The 12,500-nt window shown below is 37.3% G+C and overlaps 2 protein-coding genes across 3 annotated transcripts in view; both read right to left on the bottom strand.

Annotated features, from left to right (window-relative positions):
* Window positions 1–12,500, bottom strand: part of LOC144968073 (high affinity 3',5'-cyclic-AMP phosphodiesterase 7A-like) — a 300,950-nt gene that overhangs the window by 121,139 nt on the left and 167,311 nt on the right. The window lies entirely within an intron of this gene.
* On the bottom strand, window positions 3,024–6,894 carry LOC144968058 (uncharacterized). Its single transcript, XM_078906031.1, has 2 exons — window positions 6,581–6,894; window positions 3,024–4,860 (listed from the first exon to the last, which is right to left on the bottom strand). Exons 1-2 carry the CDS (start codon window positions 6,885–6,887, stop codon window positions 3,527–3,529), a joined length of 1,641 nt encoding a protein of 546 aa, XP_078762157.1. The 5' UTR covers window positions 6,888–6,894; the 3' UTR covers window positions 3,024–3,526.

Genomic DNA, 12,500 nt, shown 5'->3' on the forward strand with positions numbered 1-12,500 from the left:
GAACATTAAACCAAATTAACGGAAACATCGAATTCTTTCTGAGCTCCAATTCTCCTTCCCTGCCTGGAGTGGTTTGTTATATCAGTGCTCTATTTTATATATATATATATATATATATATATATATATATATATATATATATATAGGATCTGTAGGAGTCAACAGTGATTCAAATAGTTTAGTAATATATGAAGAGTTTGTTTCCAAAGTGAGACATAAGTCAAATTCCTGTTTTGAGATATTTGACATTTAAATTTTTGACCAGTAGACAACGCAGATTACATAATTTGATTAATTGAAACAGTTATCCTCTTGCTCAACATCAGAACATAATTTTTTTTTTAAATCTATCTTTTTTTAAAATGTACTTTGTTATGATTTATAATTTCACTTTTTCTCCAAAATGAGACATATCCACCCAACAGATTTGTGCCAAAGTGAGACATATCCAATTTTGATCAAAATGGATGTAGTCACTCTCAAGATGTTGGTGTAAGTAAGACAGAAATACAGATTTACACCCAAGCAAAGTATGTGCTATAAGCCTACACACTAATGGCAACTCTCAGTATTCTTGATGCCTTGGGGCAGACACAGAAGTTTCTTCTCTAACCAAAGAATGCAAGCTAAGCTATTTGATCATTAGATAAAATCTACTCTCATGACAGTGGTAAAGCAGCCATAGGAAATATGGGGCAACAAAAAATTGCTTATTGGCAAAAGATAGCGACAAAATATAAATTACTTGTCAGGGCTAAATTGGTCATCCTGGTTTGACACAGCATAGCATAGGTTTTTTTTCTGGACCCTTGTCAGTCTGGAGTCAGCAAATGGTTAGATGGATCTAATCCAGCAATTTGTACTCTACCATAGACTAGAGTCCTGGCTAAATGATAGCAAGCAATTTATGCTGTTAAGTTCCCTCTACAAGAAGAGGGAGGAAATTGTTTTTGTTTTGGAATGTTTAACAGCGCTTGCAACACTCTTAAGTCCTATAAGCGCCAGGGCTTTGTAATATTCAACAAAAGTCCTATCAAGAGCCAAGAAATGCCACAAAATCGTCTGATATAGCACAGAACAGCAAGATGGTAGTGATAGATCAGGGAGAAAAGGAGGGCCTACCAGTAGCACCCAACCAACTCCCGCAGACTAGTTTCGATAACCAGTTTAAGTACAGTCACTGGATGAAAATTAACCCAAGACCAATCATAAACATACGTATTGTAGTTAATTGTTCCATATTGCTCTAGGAAATTTAACCCACAAACTGTGAACTGTGAGGGCCAATTTCAAGTCGACCTAACGTACGACTGTTGTCAGGATATGACTGTCGGTTCCATCAAGAGATCAGTAACTGCGATGCGACTTGAGTTTCTGGAGAAGCTCAAGTCGCATCGCAGTCACTCTCACAGAAAGCGATGGAAACAGCAGTCATATCCTAACAGTTGCAATGCTTCCTACCCCTTCAGTCATAAGCACCAGGGTACTTGTTAGGTTATGAATGTTTAATGGGTACTGGCTCTTTAGGTCATAAGCGCCAGGGGAAAAAGTAGGTGAATAGTAACACAATTTACTAGAAATAGAAAGACGAAACCTGTGCAAGGCCTCACAAAAGCCCAGACTCCTGGTTGAATTTTTAATTCAGAAAAGTGAGTGGAGCAGGCACTTATGTTGGTAACAACAAGATATGAAGTGAGTAGAAAAGTACCAGAAGACAATAGAGAATAAAAAAAAATTTTTTTTTTTTTTTTTTTTTTTCGCGGCGGTGGTGGGGTTTGAACCTGCGACCTTATTGGTACGACAACTCCGCCTGGCAGGTGAGAGCGTGGCTCTACCGTGTGAGCTATCCACGAACACAAAAATATTCGTTTCAAACCCAAAGTCATTTCTAGATCCCTCTCTCACCCACTTCTTGAGATCGCCGATTCGTTCGCCACCATCGCAAAGTAATTTTGACCAGCAGTTAAGCTTAATAGCCAATATTCTCATCACAAACATATAACATAGAAACGATTGAGACATTGAGTATGCTCCGGTGTATGGGGTGAATTTTTAATTCAGAAAAGTGAGTGGAGCAGGCACTTATGTTGGTAACAACAAGATATGAAGTGAGTAGAAAAGTGCCAGAAGACAATAGAGAATAACTCCAGGCGGAGTTGTCGTACCAATAAGGTCGCAGGTTCAAACCCCACCACCGCCGCGAAAAAAAAAATTTTTTATTCTCTATTGTCTTCTGGCACTTTTCTATAGACTCCTGGTTATAACTCTGTTGGGAGTCTACCAAAGTAATATAGCCAGCAGTCAATTAAATGCAAAGGAAGTTGATTAAGCTGAAAATACAACATACACTAACAGTAAATCCACTTACACTCCTCTTAATATTAAGATACAGAAGGGTATAAATGAGAACACCAATGTAAGTTTCCTCTTCAGCATAAGCATTCTCTATTGCATAATGCAGTCACAAGACAATGTGCATGAAAAGAAAACAAAAATAACTCAAAAATATATTTTATAAATTTAATGACATCAAAACATTTGAAACAGATAAAAAACATGTCAAAGTCCACATCAACTACATGATGGGGAAAATCAAACCAAAGTAAAAAAAATAATCCTACTGAAAATTAAAAATGATACAATATCAAACGTGTGGTACTTGCAAAAAATACGGGACTTCTCAAACAAAACCCCTGAACATCCCCCCCCCCCCACCCATAAAAAAAAAATGTTAAGCAGAAAACATGACTACACATCCAAACCACTTTTTAAAATAGAAAAGAGCCAAAAAATCCCTGCCTTCATGCAAATAAGGAGAAAAGCAGTTCCATTGCCAGTAAGCTGAATTAAAACTGGGGTGTATCAAAAGCTCAGCTTAAAGTTAAATAAGCAACAAAAAAATGTATGAATTCTAAGTCCAACAGTAAATAGACAATTTATGAAAGATGCGAAACTTTAGGGAATAAAAACTGATTGAAAAAAAAATACTATGCTAAATACCCCCCCCCCCCCCCCCCAAAAAAAAAAAAAAACAAAAAAAAAACTCTAGAAAACAAAACTGATGGATTAATTAAATTTAAAAGAATAGCCTGGTGTCAACAGCAATTAAAAAAAGGGAACGTAATTCAAAACCCAAAATTTTCGTGCTGATAAATTCACGTGTTGTTGAGGATAGCTAACTCTCAACATGCGCATGTGAGACTTTGGGTGTCGAATAACCTGGTGAAAAGATACACCTGAGTTTCGGGTGTCGAATAGCAATCCATTAAAAAAAAAGACCTGTCAATCCACAGAGAGGGACATAATCACAAGATTTAAGTATGTAGTCAGACAGGTAGGCATTAAATGTATGAAATATGACAAAAATACCCAAAGGAAAACTTAAGCCAACCAAAACTGATTGAATAATTAAATGGTCTGGTGTAAACAGCCATTAAAAAAAACACCATACAGGACACAAAGCATAAGACTCATAAAAACAATGGATATGGAAAAGGGAATAAAAAATTATATAAACACAGTAAATCTAATCTTCATCAGATTCTGGATCCTCTGTAACAGAAGTTGATAGGAGCCAACTATCATACTGTGCCCTGACATCATTACTGACACCAAGACTGTCCAATAAATTGCAAACGTCCGTCTTCTTTTCTTCTTTCACACAAGAAATATCTCCAATCACCTCAGGGACAAAGTCAACCCAACGCTTCCCCTTCTTCAGAATCGAATGTTCACAAAATGGTCCCTCATACACTGACTTAAAGCCAACTTTATCATTGTTAAATTGTAACACCCTGGCATCACTCACTCTGAAGCCCTTTTGAGTCTTTAAAAACGACGCCACTTCTTTTTTATAGTCCTTCACAAACCAATCCTTTCCATACTGAAAAACAGTGCCATGTCTTTTTAAGATGTCAATGTATTCGGATGGCAGCAAAATAAGAGCTTTTTTCCTGATGTCCTGCTCAATACGTCCGAATACCCTGTCAGCTGGCAGATAACTGTGGCCACGAATTGGAAAAAAATATTGAACAGAACTATTTGGAATATGTCGTTTCCTGAATGAGTGCAGCATCGACACCATACTGAAATTTTTGTTTTGTCCAAAACACGAGTCAGAAAATAATCTGACTTTCCTGCCCTGAAAGCTTTCACCGAAACCAGTTAAAGCATGCTCAACTGCGGATGCAATGACATTTGAGTCTTTTTTATTCTGTGTCTCCATCCACGTATAAAGGAAAACATTCCTTAATGGAACAGACTGTCCTCGTCCTTCATGACGCACGACAGCAAAAACATACATATATAGCTGACGTGAATAATACGCCTGTCCAATCGAAGTTTTAGGGAGAACAAGGTTCTCCATTACATCAAAACATAGTGTTAATGAATCGTCAACGTTGTCCATTAAGTCATAAAATTTCCTGGCACGTCGCCTATGAAGCAAAAAAGCGACTGCCTTTGCTTGCTTTTGTGCTTCAGGTAAATCTTGGCGCAACTGAATCCGGAATCGCAGACAATCACTGCATATATCCTTGGCCGGGTGCCCAAAAGCCAGATTGAATCGATGCAAAAATATTGAATAATATAAGGCATAGGAAGCCTGTCGATGATTCTGCTCATTAAAGAGTTGGCGCATCTTGGCAACATTCATGTCACTGGGTAGATACTTCCGTCCAGGAGCTCCACGACGTGCATAATGGCTGGCTCTGCACGTGAATGTTTCAATATGAGAAACGATTGACTCTTTAAACTCAACCATCTCTGGGGTTTGTCTGCTGCCACCGCGACGCTCTTTTCTCGGTGCGCCTTCCTTAAGGAAATTATTTGCAAGACGACTGAGACGATCCTTCTTGACATCTGTAAGGATATAAAAAATAGAGGAAAGATGTTACATTGAGATAAAGGGGTATATGAAGAAAGTATCAAGCAAGAGAAATTATAATGTTATAGATGCCTACACACACAAGCTTCAATCCCCCACAACTTTTCCTTAGACACGAATAATAAAATCAAAATTCAAAACAGAAAAAGCATTTTTAAAATCTAGCTTGTGAGAACAAAAAAAAGTAAACAATAAAAAAAAAGACAATAACAAACGACTAAAACCACAGATAGGTAGTAAACCAATGAACTATGAGATGATGGATTGCGCCACGGGGCTGCAGAAACTTAAGTGAAAATTAAATTAGGTACTCATTTACTGTAAAGACACCCCCCCCCCCCCCCAAGCAGCCTCCTTAAGCTGTATGCCAATTGTGAAGGGAATTTTAATTAAGTTAAGGATAAGCTATTGTGTCCCCTCAAATCTTCATGCAATATGGCACACATGCTACCTTCCTTAAATGTGTGTCTATCTTTATACTTTATTATGAAAAAAAATGGCGACTTTTAGAAAAATAAACAATTTTTGACTTCACAATGACCTCTCAAAAGCTTTTTTAATAGCTTTGTCAATGCTCTTTAATCATAGAGCTGTGAGCGCTTATTTCATTCTGACTACAATCTCAACGTTAGTCACAATACGACTGTAGTTTCCATCGCTTTCTGCATAGTGTTGCGGTCTCTGATCGTCGCTCCACGATTTTATTTCTGGTTGTCTCTCCTCGACATCATTTCTTTAATTTATTAGCAAAACGTGCTGTTTAATTTTTGTCCGCAATTTGTAACAAATTTTTAACAAGTAATCCTAAATTTGTTACCAGTTATTACCTTGAAAACTGTAGCATCATGAAAACATTAAGACTATTACTATTAGCACTTCATTTTTGTTAACAAAATCTTTATCTACTACTATTACTATTATGAACATGATTCTTCTTCATATCAGTGGTCCAAACTACACAAGGTGAGATATAAAAATAAATATTCATTCATGCCACGTGGTGTGAATGTCCACTCACAACAGCAATAAAAAAGTATAACCCCCCCCCCCCCCCCCATACCATGAAATGATTTTTATGGTATTTTATAGATAGAATGCGCTTGGCCAAGGAGTTCACAACATTGCCATCCGGAAGTATAACGGACCAACACACAAACTCTGTGTAACCATGAACTTTTATAGTCTGGTTAATACAGTTTAGTGAGAACAACTCACAAACGCGGATGGCAAAAACAATAACAAAGGCCCGAGTGACGTCATCTGCATACTATCTATAAACAATGCACTCATCTCGATGGCAGGACTTAGTACTCACCTTCCTACATTACATGGCTTTACTCTATGTTCATTATAAATAATGAAGACGTTACCATGTCCTAAGCTCTATTTAATTTTCTTTCTACTTTCACTTTAACTAAGACTAAGTCTAAGTGATCAATACGAAAATAGCGTAATCATTATCATAACATAAATAGTGATGCACTAGGCAATAAATCAGCAAAAAGAATAATTAAAACAGTGGAACAGAAGAAAGGTGGGCACTAGATCCAAGTTGAGTGAGAACAAAGAAAAATAGGTTAGAGTTGAGTTAGAGTGTTTGATGTTGGATACGGATCAAAGTCAAAGTAAGATAACTGAATGAGAGAGCCTTTGCAATTCGATAATATTATAATAAAAAAGGAAATGACAACTTACTGAGGATGGACATGAAGGATGCTTTGCATACAGGCAATCTCCCGCTTGTTGAGGTGACCACATTGTATTTGATGGTAACATCACGGCCTCTTTTCCTCTCTGTTTCATCGATCCTGGCCCTTGAAGGAGCTGACACGTCCATCAAGGATATCAACATGCTGTTTTGGTCAGCATGGCTGCTCTGGGAGCAAAATGTCTCGAACATTTGGACGAGTGACTCTGGCTTCAGCTGATCTGCACAACACAAAGGAGTTGAAACGTGGTTGCAAGAAACAGTCGGAATGTAGCCTCCATTGGCCCGTCTCATCTTGCCTACTGAGCCTACTGTCTTGTATGCCCTAGCTGTTTTCTTTCCTTTTCCTCCCTCGGTCTGTCCGCTGTGCAGTTTCGTTTATGTTATCAAAAACTTCCATTGTCTCTCAAAATTGAATAGTCGAAGTTAGGAGCGGTTAAAAATGTATGTTAATGGTGTTAGCGGTACAAGTTGAACGAGTGAATGGTTATCTACAGTCTACGCCAATGGGCGCATCCATGATACCAGTTCCGGGCCAAAAACATAACGAATTACGACTGGTCAATATTAACACCATTCACGGTCTTTGATTGGCTCTGGTTATGTCTCATTTTGGAATAAAACATTGCAGTCCTATATCTCGTTTTGGAAAAAAAGTAGAATTAAATACACGTTTAATTAAAGTTATGTCGCGATTTGGACGGAAATATTTTTGAAAGGGCAAAGCTTTATCACCCATGAAGTGAATCTGAGCCGCTTCTCTCAATCCCTGAAAATGGCGTATGTCGCATTTTGGAAAAAAACTCTTCATATATTAACCGCTGTTTTATTAGTAGAGTGGAGCACTTTTATTTCGTGATTTTTATTTTATACCTTTATATAACCCAAATATATATATTTGTCTCGGCCAAAAATATGTGAGTGACTTTATTTATAAATTTATATATAATATATAAAAGAGATATATAATATATAATAATAATATGCCATATTATGCCAGTCAGGACTGGAATTTTGACTCAAAATTCCCGTCCTGACAGGCATATGGCATATGACCTCCATTGTAATACTTATAAAATTCATACAAAAATAAAATAAACAGTATAAAGCTGGTCGCTGATAGCAAATTTTAGATCTGGCGAAAAGTCGATAATGTCCATCTACTCACTTAAATGACAGCGAGCAATAATTGTGACTCTCCATGTTCAAGAAAACGGGATAGACTTTGGCTCATTGGGTATCATTATTCTAAGGACAACCTAGTGGGATTGTATTCTTTTTTGTTTTGTTTTTTTTCTACATGGGATAGGACTTTCAAGCAGATCATTCAATGCTAGTTACCAGAATATTATTACGACACTATATGGAAACAAAAATATAAATTCCGAAAAAAAAACTATTCAGTCGCAATCTGACCCAAATATTGCGTCACCGACTCGACGTCAATTGAAGATAACTTTGGCTGTAAAACCAATGTGATCTGGCAAAGGTGTTAAAAATAGAATAACAGGCACTAATCGCTGGCTGACGACCGTCCGTACGCTTTTGTCGCCTGGACATGAGTAGATATCTAAAAGGCTCCATACACGCCCGGATATGATCCTGGTTCAGACCCCGATCAGGCAAACCGGGGTGAAAACGCAATGTGTGTGGCCAAATACCTGGCCGATAAACCTAGGTACGGTCGATCGCCCGCAAAGCCCGCTTTGCTTAATATTTTTCGAGGCGATCGGCGATCGGGGGCGTGGCAGTATAAAAAATTGGACAATTTTTTTTCGGATTTTCGCTGTTTTGACGTCAGATTCGTGATCAGCGTCGAATTTACAATAGGTTTGATACCAAGAACTATGTTTTTACTCCAAAAATTGATGAAATTAGAAATAAATTTTAATTAATATTGAGGCTATGTGGCCGACAGAAAAGTGCCCCTCCCTGTTTTGTGATGGATCAAGTGGTATGACTCTCGCTTTCGGATCGGAAGGTTCAGGTTTCGAGACCCGCTCTGAGTGGCGCAGAGTTGAGTCCTTGGAAAAGGCTCTTTAAAGGTGTAAAATGAGAACATGGCCGTTCGTTGTCTTTGTTGGGAAAAAATGTCACATCGCCTGACAGGCGTCATGTCTCGTCTTTCAAGTCTAATATTGCTGTTGCCTTGGGACCCCTTGTAAAGCGCTTTGAGCACGTGGATATTGCGCCAAATAAATGCTGTGTTATTATTTTTTTTTAATAATATTTTTATAAATGTTACGCCAGGAAGAGGTAGATGGCAAAAGTTTCGTTCTTGTTCATCGTAAAACTTATAAAGGATTTCATACAAAATAAAAAATAGTTTTCATAATTTTCAATGTAATGATATAATAATATGCCAGTTCTTTTTTTTTTTTTTCCTCCTCACCCGTTGACGCGACATGACGGTCGACCTTGACACAGACATTTGGGATTGGCAGATGCCAAAAAGCCTTGACTACGTGATGACAGGGGTGGGCATTGTAACCTTGAATTATAATCTACAAACAACGCCCCCCCCCCCCCAAAAAAAAAAAAAAAAAAGAAAAGAGCTGTGTGCGTGTGTGTGGTGGTGGTGGTGGTGGGGGGTGCGAATGCGAGTAGTCCCGAGGAGTACCCGTTTAACCTGCCACGGGAACACTGTCGATTTGTTTTATAAATAATAATAATAATGATAATAATAATAATAATAATAATAATAATAATAATAATAATAATAATAATAATAATAATAATAATAATAATAATAATAATAATAATAATAATGATAATGATAATGATAATGATAATAATAATAATAATAATAATAATAATAATAATAATAATAATAATAATAATGACGATAAATAAAAAATCTTTATTGTCCACAAAATGGAAAAATTTCCGTGGTCTACTTTGCTTTTGAACTTAAATCGGATTGCAAATGTATTGATGTTATGCGTATTGGAAAAATACTCACGACATCTCCATCGGGGTATAACATATTAACACACAAAACTGCAAACGCGAACGTTCATTGTCTGATTGATATAACTTAGTGATAAGTTAATTATAAAATGCTGTCTAAAAGCAATAACAACGGGTTGACTAACGTCAAATTCATTCCTTCTATTGATGCTCTGTGTTAAATTAAAATACTCACAAAGTCCGCCAGCCAGAAATATCACTCCAGCCCAAAGATCTACATGGAACCTTGAACGTTATAGTCTGATATATTTTAATTAGAACTAATCATAAAAATGGGTGTCTAAAAACAATAACAATGAGATGAGTGACGTCAATTTGGTTCCTTCTATAAATATCCAAGAACTTTACTCACTCCATCCGCTCTCTCCTCCTTCAATACATATGAATCTATTCTCTCATCACTTTTTTGTGCGGCTATGCATGTGATCTTGTGAAATGACACTAGCCTTTGGATCGGACGGTACTGGATTCGAGTCCCGCTCTGAGTGGCGCATAATTGAGTCCTTGGAAAAGGCTCTTTACTCGCATTCTCTCACCTTGTTCACTGTTAAAATGAGTACCTCGCTGTTTACAGCGTCGTCTCTGTCGGGAAACAATTGCAATATCGCTTAACAGTCATGTCTCGTCTAACATGTTTTTATTTTGGCCAAAGACCCTTATAAAGTGATTTGAGCACCTTTATTGAATATAGCGGTATATATAGCGCAAGTAAATTTTTCTCTCTTTCTCTTTCTCTCTCTCTCCTTCTCTCTCTCTCTCTCTCTCTCTCTCTCTCGACATGTTAGATTATTATAGCTATTGCTACATATGATGCGAATATCTTGGACGGTTATTGATGCTATGAGTTTAGGTAAAATGCTCACAATATCCACCAGTCGGAAATAACGTACCGTCATACAAAACTACGAGTAACCTTGAACGTTAAAAGTCTGATTGATATAATTTAGTGAGAACTAATTACCAAAATGACTGCCTTAATACAATAACAAAGAGTGGAATGATGTCAATTTCGTTCCTTCAACAGTCTAATTGATATAATTTAGTGAGAAGTAATCACTATTTTGCGCAAGACGAAAGATAGAATAACAGACAGTAACTGGGATCGGTTCTGTCGGCCACATAGCCTCACTATTTATTAAAATTTATTTCTAATTTCACCAATTTTTGGAGTAAACACACAGTTCTTAGTATCAAACCTATTGTAAATTTGACGCTGATCACGAATCCAACGTGAAAACAGCGAAAATCCTAAAAAAAATTGTCCACTTTTTTATACTGCCACGCCCCCGATCGCCGATCGCCTCAAAAAAATATCTCCGCGTATGTGGGCAAAAATCATCTGCGATAAACGCAGGGATCGGGTCACAGCGATAGGTCATCCGTCCCGCTATCAGCGGATGTCGGCGTCTATGGGGGGCTTAAGATATAGATAGTTCGAAGTTGACGTTACTCAGGTCTTTGTTATTGTTTTTTGCCCTCCGCGTTTATGAGTAACTCTCACTAAACTGTATTAACCTGACTAAAAAAGATCATGGTTACACAAATTTTTGTGTGTTGGTCCGTTATACTTCCGGATGGCAATGTTGTGAACTTAGCCAAGCGTGTACTATCTATACCAACACACACAACGCTGTGTAACCATTTTATAGTCCGGATAATACCGTAGTTATTGTAAAGTTATAGCCTGACACTAACCAAAAAATGACGTCAAAATTCCAGTCTTTTGCCACAAAAGAAAACAAATCGTGAGTTGTATTCAATAGTTCAACCAATTAAATAACTTGTTTCCTTGAGCTCTACTAAACTAGACGCTACACAAACCTAAAAAAATGACGGCAAACTGCCAGTCCTTGAGGGTTCTTGTGTCAGGCTACAGATGTTAACGATGGCTACGATAATACACTTCAGTGAGAATTGGATTCAATAGTCTGATGTCACGTCGCCCAGCAACGGCGGCCATCGTGGTTCTAAACAAAGAAAAGCAGTACTTTTTATTCTTCATGCTGGCTAGAACTTTTCAAATGTCGTGTGATCAGAATGTGTAAAAGTCAAACTATGATCAGATTTATAATGGGTTTTTTCTCCCTCTGGATACGCTTTTGTGCTCGTCGGAGAAATATTTCATACGGGCGTCCGCTACTGTTCCGATAGTTTAGAGCCAGTTACTAAGTTACCACGCGTCATTACGAGGGAAGTGACGTTGCGACAGTTGAAGCGTATTACTCATAAACGCAGATGGCATAAAAAAGCCAAAAAAAAAAAAAAACAAAAAAAAAAAAAAAAAAAAAACAACAAAAAAACAAAGACCTGAGTGATGTCTTCGATCTATCTAACATCCAGTTGTGTCACAAAACGTGTGAGTTATGTTGTCATTAATCAGCTAACTTCTGTATTCTGGACAATACACGTATTTAAAAATTTGGCCAGAAAAATCGTTCTCCAAATATCGATTGATTTAAATGATCCTCATCTTGTCGAAAACTCTCAAACCTAGGACTACGCGATGTCCAAAGTTTGGGAGGCTTTTTATTTCTCCAAAGATGAGGGTAATTTAAATCGATCGATAGTGGAAGGACGAGTTTTCTGGCCACATTTTTAAATACGTGTCTTTCCAGAGTACGACAGTTAACTGGTTAAGATTTAGAGCAGGGTGAGAGAAAGAATGTAGGATAGAAATAAATGTTCCATTATCTAGTGGTGTAAACCATTGGGGAGTATCATCAAAATGATTTGAGGACAATACATTCCTTCCATGTCTTTTGCCTGTCCTAAAAGTTGTCTCGTCGACGTCATGATCATCAACGTTATCATCATCATCATCATCATCATCATCATCATCATCATCATCATCATCATCATCATCATCATCATTATCATCATTATCATCATGATCATCATGATCATCATCATCATCATCATCATCATCATCATCATCAT

Source organism: Berghia stephanieae, chromosome 1 (genome assembly GCF_034508935.2).
Source record: "Berghia stephanieae isolate SIO BIC M18660-M18661 chromosome 1, UCSD_Bste_1.3, whole genome shotgun sequence".
NCBI lineage: Eukaryota > Metazoa > Mollusca > Gastropoda > Nudibranchia > Aeolidiidae > Berghia > Berghia stephanieae.

What these genes read in the sequence shown, in the direction of transcription:
- LOC144968058 (XM_078906031.1), bottom strand. Translation starts at nt 6,887, where the DNA reads ATGAGACGGGCCAATGGAGGCTACATTCCGACTGTTTCTTGCAACCAC. An exon ending in ATCCTTCATGTCCATCCTCA is followed by an intron (nt 4,861 to 6,580) that starts GTAAGTTGTCAT and finishes ATATCCTTACAG; the next exon opens with ATGTCAAGAAGGATCGTCTC.